The sequence below is a fragment of the Vanacampus margaritifer genome, chromosome 2 (genome assembly GCF_051991255.1).
Source record: "Vanacampus margaritifer isolate UIUO_Vmar chromosome 2, RoL_Vmar_1.0, whole genome shotgun sequence".
NCBI classification, from domain to species: Eukaryota; Metazoa; Chordata; class Actinopteri; order Syngnathiformes; family Syngnathidae; genus Vanacampus; species Vanacampus margaritifer.
This window is the reverse complement of record NC_135433.1, coordinates 55,780,983-55,801,308: the sequence shown is the minus strand read 5'-3', so window position 1 is coordinate 55,801,308 and position 20,326 is coordinate 55,780,983. Positions and strand designations below refer to the sequence as shown.

Here is a 20,326-nt window from a genome sequence, read left to right as displayed (position 1 = left end):
GAAGAGTGCCCCGAATCCAATGCATATTCATCGGAGGAGTGGGTACAGTCTGCTACTTGCTATTCCCCGGAAAAAAAGACCGTCAAGAAAGTGTAACGTCTGTACGCGAAAGGAACCATCGCAAGTGAAACTAATCTGTTGTGCAAATCCTGCTGCGTCTCCTTGCACGCATGGGAGCGTTACAAAAAGAAAAACTGTATTTGAAACATCCACATAATTGTAAATAGTACCACAGTGGCACACATTTGTAAATAGTTTGCCAAATTGTTTTGTCAAATTGTTACACTGTTGAATGGAAATAAACGTATTTTGCAACCAAAAAACATTTTTTCATTGTTGGTGATAGCGTTTTACAGAAGTAAAGCACTATTTAGGTATTTGTGGCATCATTCACGGACAAAAAGAAGTGTACAATTCACGAGAGTGCATGAAATAACATTGTTTCACAAAAAGCTCTTTTTCTCCGCTTTTTGTTTCAAAACAGAGCATTTCTGTGAAACTAACTGTTGATTACTGAAGAACGGAATAAGGTAGAAACAAACTTTTTTTTCTGATGAAAGATGAGAGTTCAATCTTTCATTTGGTAGTATGTGTGTTTCCATAGTCCAAACACAACATTTTCTGTGGACCTTGAAAGATCAGTCAAAATGCTTAAATTGGCTGGCACTGGCGACATCTCGTTTCTGAAAACGTCTGGCAGTCAAAGAGTTAAAATGGGACCCATTTGCCTTCCTCCTTGACACTTAGCATTAAGGGTTGGAATTGGGGGGTTAGATCACCAAATGATTCCCCAGGGCAATCCCTGCTTCTCACCGCTCACTCAGGGGATGGGTCAAATGCGGAGAATATATTTTGCCCCACTTAGTTGGGTGTGACAGTCAGTGGTACTTTAACTTTAAAATAATTAAAAACGAAGACAGCCTATCTGCATGTAACAGGTTGCTTGCCAATGTGTAGTTTTATTTACTTGTAATTGACATATTTGTTTTGTGAATTATTAATTTTGGTATTGTATTTTAGTTTTACATGCTGAAGTGTTGTGTACAGAAAAAAACATATTAGCAATTTCTGACATACAGTCAAACATCACTGAGGATGAAAACACAATAAAGCACAAGGGCTTATTTCTAGGGTGGTCTTTACAAGAAGCACTTAAGACATAACAGGGCAAAATCAACAAGCAAGTGCCATTATATATATATATATATAAATACATTTAAAGTTATGTACAATAATTCATGTAAACAAACGCATTATTTTTTCTTTCTTTTATTTTTTTAAATGCAAAAACATGGTAATGGCAGGAGCACCACAATAGAGGTATTCATAACTAAATTTACCTTAGATCATTAAAGTACATTGAAATTTATACATCTAAATTTGTGTATGATTTTGTAGCCAATTTTTAAGGACTCTTAAAAGTTGTTAAGGAGCCACTTGTTTGATATGCTTTGACAGCTTGTTTCTTTGCACTGCTGCGTTGTAGATACAAGAAACAGTTTTTACTCATAAGGCTTTGGAATTTTTAAGGGACATATTCAGTTGCGCTGCCTCGAGTGATGAGTATTGTTTCGCCGAATGTGGAAGTAAAGTTAACACGTTAAAACATGGAATTTATGTATTAACGTTTACTATTGACTTTCCTGCACGTGGCAGCAATATGCTTCCGCAGAAGCAGTAGCTTCATGCGCACAATCACATTTTAGCGCATGTTAGTTAATTGAATCAAAGTAGATCACAATCGTAAAACAACTGATACTGCAATTGATACTACTTCCTTTGATTAGTCGAAATCAACATTGTAGTATTCTGCACATATTACATGTCCACTAGTGATGACGTATACAAGATGCGCCAGTGTAGAGACGAAAGTGAAGGATCAATAAAGTTGGCACGTTCACGCCATTGTGAGCCAAAGCAGGGCTAGTCTTAATTGTATCCTTGAATAGTACAAACATGACGTCACTACTCAAGCGTATACCCAACCCCGCATTATATCATCTGTTTGTGTGTTTAATTCAGTCTTTAAAATACACGTTACGACTCTACTGTTGATGAAGATGCGCAAGTATCGCCCAAGTTACTATTATGACAACAGAGTGCAGCAATTTTCCGTCCTGCTTGTTTATCAGCGAGCGAGAGAGAACGTTATGTAAATTTCGACATGACCAGGTCAGTCATTCATGAGACTGTGTTGTTTACTCTCCAGCTATAGTGCAACTCTTTGCGTTTCTTGGAATATGACTGGCTGGCTGCTGCCCACCTAGCCTTCTTATTGGCCGAGAGGCAGTAAACAGTGTAATAAATGTGCACCTCACAAGTGCTGCTGCAGAATGCAAACTGCCTGGGATATCTCCGTGAATTACGTCTACGTCGGCGAATTTAATTGGAGCAGCGCTTAATTTTTTAAAGATTATTTTTTAGGATGACGAGTAGAATAAGATTTGTTAGATCCATGGTGAAGGCGGCAGCTGTGGCCAACGTTCCTAAACATGTGGATCATTTCTCTAAATTTTCGCCATCTCCGCTTTCCATGAAACAATTCCTGGATTTCGGTAAGTGGGGTTCTAATTTGAATTGGTTTGCCAACTGTATCGTTATCTTGGTGTTTGTTTAATTCGCGATGCAGTTTCCTCGTGATACGGATTATATGCAACTAAACAATCCAACTGAACACAGGTCTATAATCCCCTATTCGTAATAACTGACATCACAGACAACCTTAAAAGAGAAAAGGATCTCTTTTATGCACATTTTACTCAACTCTCTCAACGTGGAGTCGTTTCATTTATGTAATTACTGGCCATCAGCCCTTAGTTACACAGAGATTTCCATATTGCTGATGATCCAATGAAGTAGGCTAATGATAACACTAAAAGCAAATGATACTGACCACATAATTAATGTGCGCACAGCCTCTTTTGGCTCTTACTTACTAATTCACCATAATTATTTATCTATCATGACAGCAAAAAAAATAATAAGTGAATGTATGCAACCTGATATATATATATATATATATATATATATATATATATAATTATTATTATTACAATAATTTTAAATATGTTTGTTATATGCATTATTTGTACCATTTATGTCATTGGGACATGCTTACAGAAACACCTTGTCAAAAAAATAAAAAATAGTACTGTACTGCAATTCCCACACATGACTCACCTCTGACCCACTCCCATCCTGACCAACATTGTGTTGTTTGTATGAAATGTCATGTTTGAATTTATTTTCTTGTTCTGCGAAGGTTCAACCAACGCATGTGAGCGCACATCATTCATCTTTCTTCGCCAAGAGCTTCCTGTGCGTTTGTCGAACATTATGAAAGAAATCAACCTGTTGCCTGACCAACTGCTGGTCACACCCTCTGTGCAACTGGTCCAGAGTTGGTGAGTAACAGCTACATTTTGACCACGACTATTTCTATGTTTAGTTTAACGCTGAGTCTGAAGAAAAAGCAGACAGAAATTTTCACTTTGTGGATGGGGCATTTCACTAGCAAGCTACCAAAAAGTCAATTACTGTCTGGATCCATGCATGTGACTAATGCAGAGGACACATTGTCAAACTCAATTACAGTGGACACCCGCGGAGTTAGGTTTTATTTTATTTTATTGTATTTGATGGGTTGTTTTGTTCCCTCCCCATTTTCCCTGTTTTTGTGGAAAACTCAAAACTAGATTTTTGGCAATTCGCCTGGTCCCTAGCCCCCGCGAATAATGGGGGTCCACTGTACATATAATTATGACACGTGTGAAAGGCTTGATTACAGAATTGTTTTCTAAATCAGGCAGCTCACAAAACTTGAAATGGTAGTGTAGTCACTTTTTTTGGGTACTGGGTAGACAGACTTATCTATCTGTACTGTACACAAGCAAGTACATTTTTCCACTAATATGTGTATCACACAGTTCTGTTGAAAATGCCTGATATTTCATAGTGGTATTGTATACTGAGCCCATCTGCTGTAAATAGCAGTCAAACAGATTCCTTCACTAAGCAACGGGGTGGGGAGGCAGAAAGAGTGGATGAACTTTGTCCCAGTTCCTAACTTACTATTCACTTCCCCGCCTGTCGTCGTCTTGTTTTTCCTCATCGGGTTTGCACGTTGTTGAAGCTGAAGGGAACATCACGTTCGGAGTAACGTCACTGCCATATGCAGAAAAAGTAAAAATGGGTTGATATGGGGGTGTCTTAGTGTCATGTTGCTCTGATTTTCTTGGAATTGCCACACCACTTGTCAGGACACATGGTGTGGATATTTTTCCTCTGAGCTTCATTCTGCACCACTCTCTGTTTATGTTATTCAACTCGCCCAGTCAAATGTACCGTGGAAACTGATGCAACATGATATGGGTGTCTTAAGTGTTACACCGATGCTTTATGTACTCTCCCTAAGGTACATGCAAAGCCTGATGGAGATCTTGGATTTTCTGGACAAGAGCTCGGATGATCAGAGAACTCTCGAGACGTAGGGAAATAATTATTTAATGAATAAATTTCACAGCAGCAGAGTGTAGAAATAAACATGATGATTGTTAGGTTTGTAGAAGTATTGGAGGCGATCAGAAACAGGCACAATGAGGTGGTCCCCACCATGGCCCAGGGGGTGATTGAATACAAGGAGACCTATGGACGCCAGGACGCTGTTACTGACCACAACATGCAGTACTTCCTGGATCGCTTTTACACCAGCCGAATTTCTATCCGCATGCTCATCAACCAACACAGTGAGTGGCGGCCTTACACACACTGTCAAAATATTAACACTCGACGCAAGTACACACACAAACACACTCTGAACTGTATCTATCACCAGATCATTTCTGACACTATGAATCACATGACTATGATAAGTCATAATGTCATAATCCATAAACCAGATGAAACTAATATGTAGGTTTCTGTGTGCAGCGCTCGTATTCAGTGGAAGGACAAACCGTACTCACCCTGACACCATTGGTTGCATCGACACCATTTGTGATGTGCCTGAGCTTGTACGAGGTAAGTCTTCACCAGATTTTTTTTTTATCCACAATGCATTTTATTTGAATTTGTGACATATTAATGACAGTCACAGAAAATAATGATTTGGCCTTCCTTGCTTCATCACTTTCTTGTTCATTTCAAATGTCTGTTTGTTAATGATGACAACAAAAAATAGCTGGTCAGAGTTCAAATTAAGAGCTAATATCTAGCCATGGTTTTCCTGATATTAGCCTAAATCACTTAAGCTCTTACACCAATAGCAATAACAGTAAACTATTGGTCTCATAATTCTCCTTTAGTGTTACCGGGCAATAAAATGAACAAGAAATTGAAGAAAACAAAGTGGTCCTATTTCCCCCCCTAACTTTGTTTTCCAATCAGTCTGTTACTTTTTTTACCATTATGTCAGGTTCCATATATTTTAGATAAACATGCACATACGCTATATGTGACTCTTCTGAACATTCATACAAGCAAAGCACTATGGTTTTTGTCAATACTTTTCAATATAGTACTGTATATAAATAGAGAGGTGTCCTACTTTTCCAGCGTAAATCAGCTTTAGTGTGTGATTCCAAAATGACAGACAGTATGCTTATGATTCAGCACAGCTATCAGAAATGAGATTTGTACTGTACATAACAACTAATTATAACAACTTTATGATATCTTATACAATGACACTCAATTGAGTTGATCTTGTTTCCCTAGATGCTTATGAGAGCGCTAAGTTAATGTGTGAACAATATTACCTGGGAGCACCTGAGCTGGAGTTGAGACAGATGAACGGTGAGAAAGATTGTCAGACACACACATTGTTTGAATATAAATAAATAAAGCCTTGACTACCTTTTTTCTCCCTTAGCTAACAGTACCACACAACCCATCCAGATCTCTTACATCCCATCTCACCTGTATCACATGCTCTTTGAGCTCTTTAAGGTAATTATGATCAAAGCAACAATCATTTGCAGTAAAGAGAAAAAGTTCAACAATCCCTCATCTTCTTATTAGTTGAAAGTTTATACAAATTTTTAAGATAAGGGATCATTCTGAACCCCGTTTGCTATACAAATATAATTTAAATTCTTGACTATGTGTAGTTGAGCCTGCGTTTTGACTGCAGAATGCCATGAGAGCAACCATTGAGAACCACGAGGCCAGCAGGATCCTCCCACCCATCAAGGTTCTAGTCGCAGTTGGTGGAGAGGACTTGTCAATCAAGGTGACCATAATTTTACCAGAGAAAATGTCCTTATTTGTGAATAATGTATGTGGAATCTACTGATATGATTCCAAACGACATGTTATTGTCATTAACAGGGTTGGGAAATCCAGGTCCAGAAAGTAAAAACCCTTTCACAGATTGACTTTAGCCTGTTTAGTAGAAGCACCTGTGGTGAAGCCAAACTGTTTCAGGATTCCACAACCCTTGTCATTAATAAAATAAACCTTAAGGAATATGTTAAATGTAATGAATAGAAATTGAGAAATACACAATAGTGACATTTACTGTATCAAGCTGTCTGTACCTTTTTTCGATAGTTGCACACAAAATAATTTATAATGTGTTTTATCAAATTGTTTCGGATTAATAGCCTTGACACCATATGGGAACTATTCACACTTATGGTAGCAAACTAACTTTTGTGGTTCTCCCTTCACCCACTGACTGCTTAATGTGGTTGCATAAATCCACTAAAACCTTAGAATCCTCAAAAATCCAAATCCATTTAAATCTGTAAAACCAAATTTCCATATTTAGATGGGATTAGCTGCTGTTAGCTAATTTGGCATTGCATTACTATTGCATAATATTTGAAGATATACATAGTAGCTATTGCTGCTGCTGCACCCTAAAAAATGAGAGAAGGTCACTATAATCTCTGTCTCCAACAGATGAGTGATAGAGGTGGTGGAGTTCCATTTCGGAAGACCGAGCATCTATTCAGCTACATGTACTCCACGGCTCCAAGACCAGAGATAGGGGAGAAACATAGAGCCCCCCTGGTGAGCATTTTAAGCACAAAATGTACATTACTCAATGTAAGAGAAGCTATGATCATACATGTCTTTTGTCTATTTATAGGCTGGTTTTGGCTATGGACTGCCCATTTCTCGTCTCTATGCTCGATACTTTCAAGGAGACCTACAACTTTATTCCATGGAAGGTTATGGCACTGATGCAGTTATACACTTGAAGGTAACATATAAAAACAAGACTGCATTATCGCGTACACTGAGTATATGGTTTGATTGAAAGCTTAAATTTGCCATTTTGGTACTAAGATGGTTCCAGTTATTCCCTCCTTTGCAGTGTTATGATGAATAACGCTAGGCTTCACTTTTTCATTTGTATTTATTCAATGGGTATCTTCTGACTGAAAAAAAACACACCAAAGTGGCAAAAACAACCAGATTTTTATTGTAAGGATCCTGGCTCTAGCACAATCTTCTAGACTAGAGGATTCTCAACTATAAATTTAAAACGTAAAAACGTTAAAACGTATATGCCTGTATTGAGAATTGTTTTGGAAATGTTATCTTTTGTCAAAATATGCTAGATAATGCAAATATAATTAGGGCAGTGAGGTTGCTACAGTGTTTTATATTTTTTGCCTTACACATCCTTGTGTCTTTTCTATCTTAAAAAATATTGCAATGATAATTAATAAAGTATGCTGCTCATCATACTCAGTATCAGTGTAAATCTAAAGATTACTTTGGCTAATTCTATTTTTTTCCATTGAACATGTGGAGAAAATTAATGACCGATTGTTCCTTTTTAAAAACAATGTTATGTTACATGTAAGGTAATTGAAGAATCACTCTCAGAATGTTTAGAACTTTGCATAGCCGATGCCCCAATTCTTCTTCTTTAGAATTCAAACATATTGAGACTGAATCAACACATTCACTGTTGGTCACAGTTAAGTCATGATCTAGTTATTATGTCCATACCTTTATTGAACAGAACACTTTTCCTAAGCGTTTGTCTTAATTTTGCGTCAATGTGTGAGGCAGATACTTATCGAATGTGTACTACCATTGTGTCTCTCCAGGCGTTGTCGACAGACTCAGTGGAAAGGCTGCCAGTTTTTAACCAAACCGCCCTGCGCCACTACAAGCTGAATTTGGAAGCAGACGATTGGTGTGTTCCCTCTAAGGAGCCACTGGATCTTACAGTTTTTCGAACGGCCAAGTGATTCAGCCAAGAAAAGACACAAATATACTAGTGTGCTTGCTCACAAAGTGTCCTTAAAAGGAAAGGACATTGATGGACCAGAAGCTAAGGCAATCAAAATAGACCAAGCTGGCCATGTTTTGTTGTTGTTGTTTTTTCTATTCTGATTTCTGGCACTTTGGTTGATCGGGATGCACCATTTTCCACCTTGTGTTTTTTCATGTCCTCTCTTTGAAGGAATCCAGAATGCAGTGGTGCTGTGGTAGAAAGCTGGAAGAGAACAGGAAACATTGAAAAAAAAAGCATGTGGAATTCAAGCATGGAATGATTGAACAGTTGCAGCTGGACACTGAGCCTTCATTTGCTGATATTGTTACAGCGGTGTGAATATTTGAAAATCCTTTGTTCTGTTATACAGTATAGTTGGATTTGAGTCACTGTGAGTGGTCACAGGTTATATAAATGAGGTTTGTGCTTGGTTCATTCCTTCATTTAAAGAGTGCTTTTGTTGTACTTTTTTGTAAAATTTTGAGATAATTTCAGATGACCTATTTTTGTAATAAAAAAAATTAAATGATAAAAATACTTTACAAATCAACGTGTTTATTCATATATTTTGCACTGATTTGGTTCTTTATTGACTTAATGGCTGATGAAGAATTTGTGGCAGACCATGTGTGGTGTGTACGTGTTGAACAACGTAGAGGGACGCAATAAACCTTGCTCGCAAACAAACTTATCACAAAGTTGCATAACAAAAAGTTGAGTAAGTTATACAGTAATGACCTCAAGTACACTTTGACCTCCCGGCTGTCTGCCAAAGCAATGTGCATTCGTAACCCTGATGAGATTTTGCATTGCTGTAACATACCTGTTAACTTGTACGTTTTATACGTATTTTATACGTTTTTTTACCATTTCAAATCATGTACGCCGTACACCGACTTTTGTACGGGGGAAAAAAAATGCACTGACATGCGCATGCGTAGATATACATAGAGTAAATATCGTGGAAGCAAGCATGGAGGAGCCACCTAGTAAGAAACGAAGAACTCAAGGATCGGGTCGACACCAGAAAGAATGGGAGTTACTTCAAGGTGAATATGCTGGCTGGATTAAAGCATCGTTAAGAGGCACTCAATTCTCATTCTGTGTCCCTTGCAATAAAGACGTGAAAGTTGCTGCGAGTGGATTTTACGATCTCAAGAGCCACTTTAAAACTGCTGGACACGTGGAGAATGTGAAAAAAACCAATTCCTATGTCCCATTAACCAAGCACTTCGTCTCTACCGCAAATCCTGCAGCATCCCACAAAACGACAAATGCGGAAATTCTCTTCTGCCATTTTCTTGCTGAGCACAACATTGCTTTCACAGCTGCGGACCACTTCTCGGATTTGGTGAAAGTTATGTTTCCGGATTCACAGACAGCTAAGGTAATTTATTATTATTATTATTATTATTATTATCATTCATATCTACAATGAATCAGCATTTATGGCACGTGTCAAAAATTAAAATTTTATATTTTAATATTATATTTTTGCAGGAGTTTGCATGTCGGAGGACCAAGGCTACGATGATTGTTAAGGAGAGCCTTGCACGTGGCTACACCCAAGATGTCATTCAGTACTGCAGAACTCACCCATTTACCCTCATGATTGATGAAAGCAATGATCGTACTACCAAAAAGCGACTTGTTGTGTTAGCTCACTTCTTTGATGGGGAGAACACAAATACCAGACTCCTCGATTTACCAGAGTTGGCATCAGGCACAGCAGCATCAATCTTTGCCGTTATTGACAACATTTTACAAGAAAATGACATTCCATGGAGTAACGTTGTGGGATTTGCAAGCGACAATTGCAACACCATGGTTGGAAAGAAAAACTCTGTCTTGTCTAGGATAAAAGAAAAAAATGGGGCTGTTTTTAGTGTTGGATGCATTTGTCATCTTGGCAATCTGTGTGTCAAAGATGGACTGAAGACATTGCCAGTAAACATAGATGACTTGCTGGTGGATATATTTTATTTTTTTAAAAATAGTTCCAAACGAATTGAGGATTTTAAAGAGTTTCAGGACTTTACAAATTCCGAGCAAGAAAAAATCCTAAAGCATTGTCCGACACGATGGTTGTCTCTGCAAAAAGTGGTTGAAAGAACATTGTCTCAGTACGAAGCACTCAAAAGCTACTTCGGTAGCCATGCGGATGTTGAAAGGGCAGGTAAAGTGAAAAGCATCCATGATCGACTTCAAGACCCTGTTACTCTCCTCACATTCCACTTCCTCAGCTTCATCCTGCCTCAAATAAATCAATTCAATATTGTGTTCCAAACAGAGGCATGTATGATTGGAGATTTGCTACCAGAAATGGAAAGACTCTTAAAGAAACTCTTGGTGAAATTTGTGCAAATGGAACATGTCAAATCTGCTGATAGCCTGCTGGCAGTTGATTATACAAACAGATGCCTGCAGCATGAAGATAGCAGGCTTGCTGTTGGCTTGGGCACCAGGGCCCTCTTCCAAGACACCAATGAGGAGGATGAAATCAGGCAAAGCATCACACCAGCCATGCAAGCAACTTTTTTTTCCTCTGTTCGCTCCTTCTACGAGGCTGTTGTAACTAAAATGATACAAAAAATTCCATTTGAGAATACAATACTGAGTGACTTGGTGGTGTTGGACCCAAGAAAGAGAGAGATGTTGGATTACACAAGTATTGTTAAGCTTGCAAACAGGTTTACACCAGACTTTGATCAGGAACAATTAAAAGATGAATGGGAAGACTATCAACTAATACCTGATGATCTTCTCCCTCAGAAAAGTCAAGATGGACAACCAATTCGTCCAGAGACATTTTGGCCTCATGTGTTCAAAATGAAAACTGGTTTGGGGCTGGATCGCTTTCCACTGATGAGAAAGATGTATCTAATTTTACTCAGCCTTCCTCACAGTAATGCTGATAGCGAGCGGGTTTTCAGCCATGTGAGGAAAATTCATACAGAGTACAGAAAGACAATGGGAACAGACACTCTTACTTCTTTATTACAGATGAAATTGAACTGTGACAACTGTTGCTCACAAGTGAGACCCTCATTAGAGCAGATAAAGTCTGCTAAATCATGCACATTGGCTTACAATAGGAAGCACTGAAGGCACAGTTTATTGCATTGTAAACTTTTTAAATTGAATAAAAGACTTTGTATGCAAATTACCTTTGTTATTTCTATTACACTGTCTGGTTACCGCGAGTAAACATGCGTCGTACGGTGTTTGTAAGGTTTTTTTGGGGTTTGTAAGGGGAATCATAATCATTTATAAGGGCAGTTATCGGCAGAGGTTGACAGGTATGCTGTAACACTATTGTACGTAAACTCACTAATACTAATATACAGAACACATTTTACACACGTACAGTGTGCTTAGTACATGGGCCAATCCACTGAATCGTTGCCATTTGATTGTTGTAACTCAAAATAAATTTAAATTCAGGACTTTATTCAACTCTAAAGTACACCTATTTAACAACTATAAATGTGTGTGTGTGTGGTCTTGTTTTTGTTACATAGTGGGGCCAACATTTCGGGATTTCACAGAGTTGTGGGGCCCACCCGTCCATGTGGGGCCATTTTGCTGGGTCCCACAAGTTTAGACCTCTTTTTATGGGTCAAGACTTGGTTTTAGAGTTTAGGTTTGAATTGGGTTATGGTTGAGGTTAGGGTAAGGAATAGGGGTAGGCAATCATTTTTGATGGTTGGGGTTAGGGGAAAGGGCTAGTAAATGCGACAGTAGCGACCACGGGCAGTCAAGACAGCAGTCAGTGCGTCCCTCTTCGGGTGAGAAGGAACAGTGCTTACAGCGAGCGAAGTCAAAGCAACCATAGGCAAGACGTCAGCAATCGCTGACATCCACCATACGTACTTAGGAACACTGGCGTGCACAGGTAGACCCCTAGTGGTGCTCAGACCCTTGCCCCTCTGACCTCTCAAAAAAAGTGCCTATGGAAAGTTCGATTAAAAAAAATAATAATTAATAAACACTTTACTGAGGACGGGTCAATGTTGACACAATCTTTTAGAAAAGCTGCATGATTGATCGCGTGTAAATAAAACAAAAAACAATATGTGTCCCCTGTGCACGAGCACCCGACCTAGCTCTCTCGCTCGCTCACTTCCTTTGTCACGTGAACGCTAATTACCCAAAGCATTGGACTTTGGATCATTGTAATTTGATTTGTGGGGATAATTTTGACTTTAAAATGTGATGAACTATTGTTTGTGTCTGGTTTGTATTATGCTACTAGTCACAGGCAAAAACAATCCAATATGTCGTTGGTGATCAAAGCATTTGCATTGAGTTGCATTGTGGAAATATCAGAAATGCCCAGATGTTTGGAATTGTCAATTGCCTTCATTCTCATGCCATTGGTCTGTTTGGTTACAATTGGTCTATTTATTTAGTAATTGTAGCATAATGCCTAGAAAGGAGAGGCTGAACAGACGCATGAAGATGAAAGGTCAGACTCAGAGTCAAGGCCAGAGAGTCATGTTAACTAGAGTTTAGCACCTTTCAAAGATCCAATTTTAATATTGATTGGCTCATTAAGGTTAATTGTATTAAAAAATCTTATTTCATTTTTAAGTAGTGTTGGAAAACGTTTCTTTGTTTTCCGCGTGTTCATAATGTTGATGATCAGAATCAGACAATGAGATCGGTGAAATCAGGCTTCCTTAAGGATTTTATTTTCATAAGCTTATGAGACAGACAGAGAGCCAGCTAAACACCGCCATTGTTCTTCCCCATCTGTGATGCTCCTCCCACGTGCAAAACACTAATATCCTTCAGTCCTTCTAAAAGTCCCTCCCCTTTCGCTTCCACCAATCCTCAGCCGCGCCCCTCCTCTTTCTCTTCCTCTTCTCTCCGTGCCCTCCCTCTGCTGCCCCCAAGCAGTCACAAGATATAAAACAGAACATCAGATAAAGATTGACGTGTTAAACAGAGCCAGACTTCCTGGCACCATCCCCCCCTGCATCTGATTGATTAGTGAGATAAGAGGCAGGAAGAATGTTTGGTCACTCATCACACTCATCAATCTTTGCTGAATCAGTTAAAAACAGTTATAACTAAAATCAAAACAGTTATACAGTGGTACCTCGGCTCACGAACGCTTCAGCTCACGAACTTTTCGCCTCACGAACATTAACTTCGCGAGCATTTTGTCTCGGCTGACGAACTAGTTTTCGGCGGACGAACCAAATCTCGTGACACGAGAAATCACGAGAAGCTGACGCACGCTCACGGCGTCCCAGTTCGTCGCCCCCTTTGTTTGAGTGCGGACGTGGTTTGTGTTCGGTAGACATTTTGGATCATTTTGGAGTACTTTTGGAGTGTACTTTTGCTACCATGGGACCGAAAAAGACCCCACAAAAGGCTAGTGTTAAGCCTAAGAAGACATTGAAGAAAATTACGGTCGAGCAGAAGAAGGAGATCATCGACAAACACGAACGAGGTGCGCGTTTGTCAGCATCAAGTGAGAGCATCAAGACCATGTTAGCAAAGTGGAGTGATGTGCAGGATTTTGTCGAACAGTACCATTCAGAAAAGACTGTGGCTATGAGAATCATCAACATGATGAATGATAATGTGATGCCTCAGTTTCGTAAGACCTTACAACTCAGAAAGCAACAGGTGTCAATTAAGAGGTTTTTAGTCAGCAACAAGGATAAAGAGTCTCCTAAGAAGCAAAGAAGAGAAGCCACACCGGAGGACTCTCCTTCCAAACAGTAACTCCCTCCCTCCCTCCTCCTCCCACTCCATTCCATCAAGCCTTCAACTACTGTACCATCACAAAGGCAAGTTGCAAGTTTAGCAAATAAAAACACTTTATTATACAGTACAGTGTATTTCTTTAATTGCAATACAATAGCACATTTATTATACATAAAATAAGGTATATTTTGTGTAGTTTTAAGGCTTTTTTAGTAGAAAATTGTGTTTTATGGGGACCTGGGAACGGATTATTCTCATTTCAATGGTTTCCTTTGGGAAATACTTGTTTGGAAGACGAACTTTTCGGCTCACATACTCTCTGTGGGAACCAATTAAGTTTGTGAGCCAAGGTACCACTGTAGTTAAATTGAAACAGAAGATTCACTTCAGTAGTTACTGTACTGTACTAAATCAGCAGGCATGAAGCTATTATTAGCTAAAATATTAGCTATTATTTAGTACAAACCATAACTGTAAGTTACTTCTATTCTACAAGTCTTGCAGTCATGTTGCTGTTACAGGCTAAGCTTGGCCCTTTAAAGAGTAGTATTATGGGGAATAGAGTGTTGTGATGCCGCGCTTTGGGACTGCTCACCAGCGGGAGGTAGTGACAACACCATCCACATCAGTTAGCGGGGAATGTCGATCCGCAGCTACTTATGCACAAGCACAGTTAACGCCACAATTGCCAGAGATGGGTTTGCCTGGCTTCAGGAGAGCAACGTCGGTGCCTGGCAGCCGTTCCCCGCGACAAGTGCCCGTCTACTCCACAGAGAGCAGCGATGAGGAAGGTGGTGGAATTAAAGAGAGAATTCCAGTCCTCCAGCCAGGACAGTTTGATGAGTCTGGCTCGTGGAGAGATTATATCTACCAGTTTGAGGCATATGCTTGAGCAAATCACTGGACAGAAGCTACTAAAGCTGTTCAGCTCATGGTTAGTTTTTTTGGTGCGGCCCGTGCCATTGTTTTGAAAAAAAAAAACAAGTCAGCCCACTGGAGCTATGAACGAATAAGAAGTGAAGTGGATGCCGCATATGGACCACGTTCAGAGCATGCTGTGGCCATCAGAATTGAGTTAAGGCGGCGAGTCCGGAAGCAAAGTGAAGCTCTGCACATGCTTCGGGATGACATCTATGAAAAGGTTGTCATTTCTTATGGTGACCGCACGGAACTAGGCCAAAACCTTATTGCTGTAGAGATTTTTACTAATGCTGTGGCAGATGTCAACATAATTCAAAAGCTTCTAGAGGAAAAACCCTGCACGCTAGCTGAAGCGTATGATATTGCACACCGACATGAGGTCACAAAGGATGCCGCCAGGGCCGTAGCACAGATGATGTGGCCAGGTTTGGGGGCCCCGTGGCTCCACCACAAGAACAGCCATGGTGTTTGAGGATACTACAATTCCTGCATGTAACCAGCCAAGGTGTGCCCCGAGGACCCCACCGCCGCCGCAGCAAGTGACCAGTAGGGGTGTGGAAAATAATCGATATTAATGGATGCATCGATGCGCACATGCACGATGCGAGTGTGTCGGCTTATTCACTGGGTATCTATGTAATTGACGTGGGAAATCTAGATCCATCTTGATGCGTTGGTGGGTATCGGTAAAATTCGATGCAAGCGCCGTATTATTCATTGTAAACGTCATCCCATCTGCTGTTCCCCAAAATCCCAGGGCGCAGTGAATGCACCATACGGAAGCCGTGAGGCACCCACAGTACTCTAGTAAAACATCATGGACGTCCGAGCGAGCAGCAGCGAGGAAGATTATATATGTAATGCACCCGCGGGTTTAAATCGTTTAAATCATATGTTTGGAAACACTACGGATTCGCAAAAAAAGACGGAAAGCTTGACAAAACGTCTGTCATTTGCAAAGAATGCCGTACAACGGCAGCACGACAAACATGCAGACCCACTTAAAAAGGATACACCACATCGCTAACAAGTGTATCCCCGTCTAGTTCCTCGTCGGATACCGGAGATGGACTAAGCAAATTAGGTCAGGATCAGAAAAGTTTCGCTTCTTATTTTGGGCGTCCTCTCGCATCAAACTCTGACCGTGCAATGGCTATAACTAAAGCCATTGCTTACTTCATATGTAAAGACATGCAGCCTTATAGTGTGGTAGAAAATGAGGGCTTCAGACACCTCGTGTGCGTTTTGGAACCCAGGTATATAATACCAGACAGGTCTGTCTTCACTGACAAACATATTTCCGATCTGTACAACAAAGTGAGAAGTGAGATTGTTGTGTCGCTAAACAGTGCACAAAGAGTCGCACTTACAGTGGATGGGTGGACGTCTTGCGCCACTGACTCGTATATACTGTAACAGTGACGGCACACCACATTGGCATGGAGTGGGAAATGCAAAACTTCGTTTTCCAGACCATGTTTTCCGGGAGTCCCACACCAGAGCAAATCTTGCAGATTTACTGCGCGACGTTAGCCGCGAGTGGAAGTTTGGTGACAAGAAGCCAGCGTTAGTCACAGGATAATGCAACAAACATGATCCTGGCTGGGTCTGCTGCAGAAATGAAGCCACATGTGCGTTGCCTAGCACACACACTGAATTTGTCTTTGCAAAAAACATTTAAAGTAGACCAGGTGAAACCTATCCTGGTGAAAATAACGAGAGTCATAAAATGTTTTCACTTAAGTACTAAAGCTTCTGATGCTCTCCGTGATCAGCAGCACAGCTTGGGTCTGGCACACCACAAGCTAATCCATGATGTTTCCACAAGGTGGAATAGTTCCCTTGAGATGTTGGTGGAGCGTTTTTGGGAACAGAAGGATGTGTTGACATTTTGTTGTTTCAATTTAATTATAACTGTTTTGATTTTAGTCATAACTGTATTAACTTACTCAGTACAGCTTGATGAGTGTACTAAATGTGACGGAACGTTTGAAGATTCTTCCTTCCTCTTTATCTCACGTAATTAACCATCTGTTCTGGAGGAAAGAATGTGTTAAAAAGGATTCCTGTGTAAAACTTTGATCTGTCAGAGTGCCAGCATATCTGGCTCACTTTATTTCCACATCAAAGGGCCATTTGTATTGAATGATGTTTGTCTTAGCTGAGGGCTGGTGGATGAGGAAAGGGGGGGCTTAAGGAAGGGGGGCTGTTTCCTGCGGAAGAGGGGGGGTTAAGGAGTTGGAAGTTTTATGATACTGCTCTTCAAGATAGTATAAGAATGCTGGGAGTCGGCTGTAAAGACACACTGATCGGGAGAATTGCAGCCTTTGTCTGTAAAATTGCAGTGTCCAGAATATTCTGTAAAATAAAACCTTCGAAGGAACTGATTCACTGATCTCAAGTCTGATTCTGAAAATCAACATTACGAACACGCGGAAAACGTAAGGATCGTTTTCCAACAGATGGTGACTCCCCGACGTTGGCCGCTGGTTGAAGTTTTTTTTTCAACACAGAACTTCTGGCGCCAAATTAATTGTACGGTAAGAGGACACTTATCCTCGAAGTGAAATTCTGCCTGTTGTGAACTCTGCAACCTGTTTTCACGTCATCTAAATTTTGACTAAATTGTACATGAGATCTGAGTGAACAGGTATTAGTAAAGTTTAAAATACAAGTTTGTTTCGTTCCGTTACGGGATCTCAGACTTGGTTTTGGATTTTACTAAGACATTGAACTATACATGGCGGTTTTGTATCTTGGAAACCTAAGTCTTTGTTTATGGAAGTGACGTTACGTTGTATTGTGCTCAGCTGAGTAAAGAGAAATAAGAAGACATATGAGGGTACAGGTTGAAGCAGTGGTTTGTTACTAAATTAAAGCTCGGATGCTTTTGTTTGAAAATGGTCAAGCATCTTTGTTTCTAAATTAAGGCTCGGATGTTTTTGTTTGGGAAATTGTAAAGCATCTTTGTAACTAAATTGAGGATCGAATGCTTTTGTTTGGGTTAAAGTCAAGCGTTTTTGAGATAAGAAGTTAAAGTTTCGGCCACTGTGAAGGAATCGAGAGGTCCGGACATATTTATTCGACGAAAACACATGGCATTTCCGTTCCGTTTGGAATCTGAGAAATAGTAAGTCGTTGCATTTCTGAGGCATTACATGTTTGTTTGTTATTATTATTTTATTTTTGGGAGGGGTAATAAGCAACGTTTTTGAATAAATATAACCTATTGAACTGTGGTACCAACAAGTGAGACGTCACTAAATTAATAAAGATTGAATATAATAATAAATAAGGGAGTAAGTAAATAATATAGAAATGGAGGGTGAATTTGACCGCAATACTGAATGGTTTGACCTACGTGTTCTTCCAAACCATGGTCAGAACTTGTTGTTGAGTACTCAGGTTAAAAATGCGTGTGAAGTATGTGTGGGAATTATGCCTGCAAAAGAGATATACAGAGATGTTGCATATGAATGATGGGCCACAGGAGAAACTGACCCAAGCTAAAGCTTTCGGCTTGGAACTGACTAGACACTCTGAAGTGCCCCAGTTAATTTGCAGCAAATGGCGTGCAATTCTTGCCCGCTTTGAAAAAGCTGCAGACAATGAACTGACAGAACAAAACCGTATATTGAAGGCTGAACAAGATGAATTGTTTAGGCAACGAGAGCGAGAAATGACCAATGAAACTTCTAGTGCATTGGCGAACAGCTATCGCATTGCAGATATTCAAAATCAGCTGGCCGACTTAAGATGTGCAGTTGGGACAGCTTCAGGGACACGCCCTGATTCTGCATTTGACCACACTCACGACATTAGCATGACCGGACGTCTCTCAGACAGTACTCCCCCAAAACCTGTGACCCGTTCTCGGGCAGTTCTTCAAGCCCCAATGCTGGCAAAGGTTGACCTCGCTACAGGAAATTCTGCCACGGTTTATAAACCCTATTTGCCCTCTGACTTGAGTGTGTTGTTGCAGAAACTTCCCCCGATGCTGGTGGGGGGTGAAAATTGGTTGAGATCTCTTCAAAGGGAGGTTATAGGTCAGATTTTAACCGCGGGGGATGTGCGCGCGCTGTTGACGCAGGCGTGCCCTCTTTCTCAACTTGAAGTGTTGATGACGTATTCAGGGATGTCCTCTTTAATGGATGGTGAGGCTCTATCACGTGATAATTATCTGACACTGTTTTCAGTGCTTGGTGGACTGTTTCCTATTCCTGAGGTTGTCATTTCTGACTTGATGTTCGCTCCAAAAGCTGACGAGGAGGCTGCGGCATTCATTGACCGTGCCCTTGTGGAATATTCGTTGAAAACTGGACACTTGCCGACTGACTCTGCACTATATTCACAAGTTTTTAGAGCAGCGGTGCTGAAAGCTGTCCCTAAGTCTGTTGTGCAGGCCATGGAAGTGAATCCTGATCTTCCTGGTGCAGACCACACCAGATGGCTGTCTCATCTGAAACACCACCAAAGGAGAGTCAAAAACTGAAAAACATAGGAATACTGAATTACAACTAGAAAAATTCCCGCGGAAATTTTGAATGGGACTGCTGACTCTTGTAAATGAGCTGAACAGTTTAAAATTCAAACGACTGGAATCGCTCAAGAAATGTGGAAGTTAACCAAAATCAACATCAACTAAAAATATCTCACTGTCACTTTAAGAAAAATGCACTTTCACGCACACACATTTGACTTTGTAAATCAGCTTAACAGTTTAAAATTCAAACGACTGGAATCGCTCAAGAAATGTGGAAGTTAACCATAATCAACATCAACTAAAAGTATTTCACTGTCCCTGAAAATGTATTTAAAAAAATGTAAATGAGCTGAACAGTTTAAAATTCAAACGACAAAAATCGGTCAAGAAATGTGGAAGTTAACCATAATCAACAGAAACTAAAAATATCTCACTGTCGCTTTAAGAACGCACACCCATTTTTGACTTGGAGCCATCACGCGCCCCACATTCCATTGAGATTGTATGAGAGACGCACCCCTTGAACAAAAGCCTCTCACGACTTAACGGTTCAAGATACAGATTCAAGAAATGGCTCGTTAGAACGGCAAGGGTTTGGGGAACACGAGCATGTTCTCATTTTTTTAATCAGATTGCTTGATCTGTGATTTGTTCCCCCTTTCTCCATTCATTTCCTATGGGAGTTTTTTGGGAGTTTTTGGGAAATTGCGTCGCCATGGTAACTCGGAATTCCTAGAAAAGTAATGCCGCACCGAGTCAGATCGAGCCGCATCATTTGATACCTCATTTGTCCCGGTGCGATCTACGGTACGGGCCGCATTTTTGCGGAAAAATCTCAGGATTTTCTAGGGTGGAGAGTAATATGTGCTGCTTTCAGCAGTCACATAATTATGCAATTACAAACTTTGAAGAAAAAAGAGGAAAATATTGCAATCCCGGCTTCTACTGTTGACTCATCACCTACT

The 20,326-nt window shown here is 40.2% G+C and overlaps 1 protein-coding gene and 1 long non-coding RNA gene across 3 annotated transcripts; both read left to right on the top strand.

The window, feature by feature from the left end:
* The first annotated feature begins 1,923 nt into the window (after positions 1 to 1,923).
* LOC144044410 (pyruvate dehydrogenase (acetyl-transferring) kinase isozyme 2, mitochondrial-like) lies at positions 1,924 to 8,798 on the top strand. 2 transcript variants are annotated; one of them, XM_077558808.1, is made up of 12 exons: positions 1,928 to 2,555; positions 3,263 to 3,404; positions 4,415 to 4,486; positions 4,558 to 4,745; positions 4,930 to 5,019; positions 5,716 to 5,793; positions 5,870 to 5,946; positions 6,131 to 6,229; positions 6,904 to 7,014; positions 7,094 to 7,207; positions 8,067 to 8,155; positions 8,426 to 8,798. In XM_077558808.1, the coding sequence occupies exons 1-12, from the start codon at positions 2,426 to 2,428 to the stop codon at positions 8,514 to 8,516; spliced, it is 1,281 nt and encodes a 426-aa protein (XP_077414934.1). In that variant the 5' UTR covers positions 1,928 to 2,425; the 3' UTR covers positions 8,517 to 8,798. The 2 variants fall into 2 exon arrangements, 1 of the variants encoding a protein (XP_077414934.1); XR_013291261.1 differs by lacking the exons at positions 6,904 to 7,014; positions 7,094 to 7,207; positions 8,067 to 8,155; positions 8,426 to 8,798 and having other exon boundaries at positions 1,924 to 2,555; positions 4,916 to 5,019; positions 6,131 to 6,201.
* Positions 8,799 to 9,173: 375 nt separating this feature from the next.
* Positions 9,174 to 11,399, top strand: LOC144042701 (uncharacterized). Its single transcript, XR_013290961.1, has 3 exons — positions 9,174 to 9,285; positions 9,493 to 9,623; positions 9,737 to 11,399. It is a non-coding gene; the product is annotated as an uncharacterized LOC144042701 (long non-coding RNA).
* Positions 11,400 to 20,326: the final 8,927 nt, after the last annotated feature.

Coding starts and splice junctions, on each gene's coding strand:
- LOC144044410 (XM_077558808.1), top strand. CDS start 2,426: ATGACGAGTAGAATAAGATTTGTTAGATCCATGGTGAAGGCGGCAGCT. Junction 4,487..4,557: donor GATCAGAGAACTCTCGAGAC/GTAGGGAAATAA, acceptor GATGATTGTTAG/GTTTGTAGAAGTATTGGAGG. Junction 5,794..5,869: donor GGAGTTGAGACAGATGAACG/GTGAGAAAGATT, acceptor TTTCTCCCTTAG/CTAACAGTACCACACAACCC.